Here is a 4305-nt window from a genome sequence, read left to right as displayed (position 1 = left end):
TTTTTTGGTATCTGGGATTGAATTTAGGACCTTGTGCTTGTGAGGCAGGCAGTGGCATCACTGAGCTAAATCCCCAGTCCTGGTAGATAATTTCTGGTGAATATATTCCCCCTAGGTTAGTATCATTATGTAGAAATACCATGAATTCTTAGATCAGATACAGGCATGTTCATTAAGTATCTCAACACAGTCAACTCAGGTAATCCTTTGGTTAGGAGCTGTTTTGGACTGTGCACACCTCTGATTTTCCCTCAATGGAATGGGTAATTGAGAACTGACTGAATAAATAACAAAAAACATTAAAAATTAACTTTATTCTTAACATCCACTAGAATAATGGACTATGATAATAGGTTAACAAAAAACAATTACTGAACACTATAGTACATCTGGAACTAGTTCTATCTGAAATATATTTGATATTCTACTCAATAATAAGAAAAATATGAATTTTATCATGTAAAAAGAAAAATTAGGTGTATAAGATATTTGTAACTCCAAGTTTATGATAACACTTTATACACTGCAAGGATACTATAATAACTATAGTAACTAACCTTGTTTAATAATATAAAACATCCTCTTCTTATATATAGGATATATGTTTTAATTTGGACTTTGTTCTACATAAGAAAGGGAAAATTCTGCTCTAAATTTTAAAAATTATTTAAAGTATAAATTGCCATTCTGGTGGTCTTTTTATACTTCTTATTGAAAGTAAAATGAGCTTAAACTCAAAAGTAATAATCAAACATAAATTTATCACCCATACCTCCTGACAAAACATTCTTTCATATTCCAATGAGTTAGCTCATTCTTATAAGTCACATATGTTCAGGTGCTATAAATAAGACAGGCCTTTGTGAAAACTAAATTATAAAGAATAAAATTAACATTTTGAGAACTGAGTTTAAGTTTCTAAATGCATAGATACTTTTATCATAGTTGCATCAACATGGTACTCCCGTGTATTTGGGATATAAATCACATGTGTCTACCTGAATTAATAGTTTTAGGGAGCTACAACTCTTTGGTTGGATTTTGTGCCAGAACAGGAAAAGGTATATGAGATTATGAAAGATTTTAAATGTTATTTGAAAATATTGCTGCTATTAGACACAAACAATGCTGATACCTCAGATAGTGCTCAGTTTTACAAAGATCTGGGTTTAATGGCATGAAAATTTGAGGGAGGAAAAGAAAAAGGAAAATTAAGAAAAGATATATTTTGCTTTTTTTTAGTAAAATGGTCAGAGTGATAAGTGGAATAAATTAAAAGGATATTCTATTCACAATATGATAAAATCATTACAACACATTTTGCTAAAAATTTCAAAATTCTGATAAAAGAAATTACTAATCTTATTATAATCAAAACTGAACATATCACAGAAAAATTAATTTAAAAATGAAAAATGAAAAGAGGCACAAAAATAACTTCCAGAGTCCCAACATTCTTATATGGTATATCTAATGGCTGAACACATGAATATTAATATAAAGAATATTTTGATAATATTTATGACTATTAAAATGGGATTTTATTGACTTTAACTTCTTAACTCAAGAAAAGACAAGCATTCTCATTTCTATTACAAAGGATAGGATACCTTGAATTTTCTCAAAAGTCAGAAAAAGTTTGGAAACTAGTAATGCAAAATACTTTGGATTTCTTTAGGTGTTACAATAAAAGAAAAATTTTAGCATTTTCTGTTTCTTCTATATTATAAAAAGAACTATAGGGTACTCATAGCAGGCCTTGTCAGATGAACACTATAACACCAATCATAACTTACATATTATTCTAGAATTTATATATGCAGTGTAAAAATGAAAAGGCAGATTTTCAGCACGAATGGGTGACACAAGAGTTTTCTTGAGACCTAAAAACCTTTCTCAGTTTTAAAATCACTTTTCCCAGAAAAGTGGGGGACCAGTTCTTCTCCATTGTCCTTTTAAATTTTTGTTTAAATAGCCCAATTAAGGAATTGAACAGTAAGTAGGAACTACTGTAGTGAATTTATAAAGGTAGAAAAAGAGAGATTAGCAATTGGTCTCCATTAGTACTTTTCTAGCAATACAGTTTATATGACTTTTGTCCAGGAGACTGTTAGAGAAATCCTATTGGAAAGTAACGCTGCTTGACCAAATTAGATCTTTTACGTTAAGTCGTTAAAAACAAAGCATGTTTGAGTTGGAAGAAATCTCAGAGAAGTTTCTTAATCCACCCTTTTATTTTGTTATATGAGAAAGTTAAAGCTCAAAAAAGGTTAAATGACTTATTCAAGTGGCTAACGATTCTGAGCCAAGCCTAGAAAAGCAATTTACTGTAAATAGCTGTCCATTAAATAAGTTGCTATTGGATTAAATAAATAAAAAAAATATAGACTACTAAAATGTTTGTAGTTTTTAAATTAACAGAACCACATTAGTAGTCTAAAAGGAACATTATTTGAGTTGATGTTTCCCTTAAAGCCTGATGAGATATATTATGTTCCAAGTACAATATCCCATTAAAAACATCTTGATGTATGCTTACATAATGGAAAGAACCTTGTATCCGTGAAAATCCCAGAGAAGGTGGCACACAGATGATCCCAGTGAACAAAGAGTTAACTGTAAAGAAAGCCCCACCTCCTTGTAAATAGTGAGAAAGCCTTTAAAAAAAATTCAAAATGTCACCACTGGCTGACGCTCTTCTACGAGAAAAATGGTATTTTTTTTTTCCCCTATCTCGGATGCTGAACGCACATTTCATTGCCTTTATCTTTGAATTCAGTTTGGGTAGTTGATATATATTGATTCTTCCTTTACCTTCAAAACAGGCAGCATGGCACAGCTAAAATATATCAATGACTACAGTAGCAGCTTCACAAATTCAAGTTTTTGTCTTTAGTACTGGATGCACGCAATATATTAAAAATGCTCTAGAAATGAAGGGAGGTAGCAGGGAAAGTTAGTCAGCTCCTGGATAAAGCCAGCTATTGGTGAGTTATCCCCAACTCCCTCTGCTACGCAGAGAACTCCGAAGGAAGCGCACTTGCCACCCCAGGTTTTGCTCCTGGAGCAGAGACACTGAACCTTTTGTGCCATAATCTTTCCTATCAAAACGCCCAGACACGCGTAAGAAGTTTGTGCTGTGCCAGACCAGTAGTTCAGGGAAACCGCGAATCGGAGGGTCTTAGCCCTGCGACCCCAACATCATCTGTGGTCTGAAGAGGTGCGAGAGCGCTCCCTGCTCGCCAAAAACACAGCTCCCGGCAGGCTGGACACGCAAATCTTAGGCGCAAATCACCACGAAATGGGTTTGAAAGCGTAAGCTCTCCTCTTTGGCAGTCAAACGTGTGTGTCGTGTGTCGGGGAGTGGCGATCTGTCCTCTGGCGAAACGAAAACCTATTCCTGTTCAAGCCCAAGAAAAAGGAAACTGGGCGTGTGTGCGTGGTGAGGGGGTGGGGACTCTCCCTGTCGCGAAAGGGTTAAACTACAAACCAACCCTGAGAGGCGAATCTTTACATTTCACAAGCTGTGTCACCCTGGTCTGTCCAGCTGGACTCTCACCTAGGCTTAAGAATGTCTGACACTGCTGGTGAAAAGGTGAAATCCACACTGTGCCAGACCCCACAGGGTCTCCCATTCCCACTTCCCCAGTGTTTTCACCCTGCCCCACCTGTTTCAAATCTCATCCAACTCTGGTTCCATGGTCTCCACCCCGGAGCCCGAGGGTTTGTCAGAGACGCCTTCTTCACTCTCAGAACCAGCAGGTGAACTCATTACCTCACCCCACAAAAATAACTTTAATAAACAGATCTGGAAAGGGCACCTCCCCCCTAAACACACACGAACACACGCAGCAGCAGCAGCAGCAGCAGCAGCAGCAGCAGCAGCAGCAGCAGCAGCAGCAGCAGCAGCAGCAGCACAAGCAATAGCAGTTCTTAAACACTTGCGATCTCCCCCCACCCCCGCCCCCGGTTTTGGTCCCCAGCCTTACTTTGCCCTCTTTCTGGGGAAAGATTCAGAGGCTTTGTAACCTCTCTACAGTTGCTAACAACTGAGGGGGATGCGCAAGAATAAAAGACGGAAAACGAAGTTTTTAAAAAATTCCTTTGAAAAAAGAAAAGTAAAGGGGAAAAAACGAACAGAAACCAACAGAGCACAAAGTAGTTTAGCAACTCTCTACGAAGGGGTAGCAATCAAAACTCCAAAGGGGAAGAAAAATCCTCAAGACCAGCGAAGAAATGAACCTGCTGCTCAGTCAAGCGCGTGTGAGCGCGGACAAGCTCCTGTCCGCTGCCTGGCGGGCCTGA

General features: G+C 37.4%; 1 protein-coding gene across 2 annotated transcripts in view; it reads right to left on the bottom strand.

Annotated features, from left to right (window-relative positions):
- The window catches only part of Alcam (activated leukocyte cell adhesion molecule), a 194887-nt gene extending 191141 nt beyond the window's left edge, over nucleotides 1-3746 (bottom strand). For both annotated transcript variants that reach the window (XM_033768159.1, XM_033768160.1), the window contains exon 1: nucleotides 3669-3746. In XM_033768159.1, coding sequence (XP_033624050.1) covers nucleotides 3669-3684 — 16 coding nt within the window. In that variant the 5' untranslated portion in view covers nucleotides 3685-3746. The remainder of the gene's footprint in view (nucleotides 1-3668) is intronic.
- Nucleotides 3747-4305: the final 559 nt, after the last annotated feature.

The sequence above is a fragment of the Fukomys damarensis genome, unplaced genomic scaffold, assembly GCF_012274545.1.
Source record: "Fukomys damarensis isolate Sample0158 unplaced genomic scaffold, DMR_v1.0_HiC HiC_scaffold_24, whole genome shotgun sequence".
NCBI lineage: Eukaryota > Metazoa > Chordata > Mammalia > Rodentia > Bathyergidae > Fukomys > Fukomys damarensis.
This window is presented reverse-complemented; position numbering and strand designations above follow the sequence as displayed.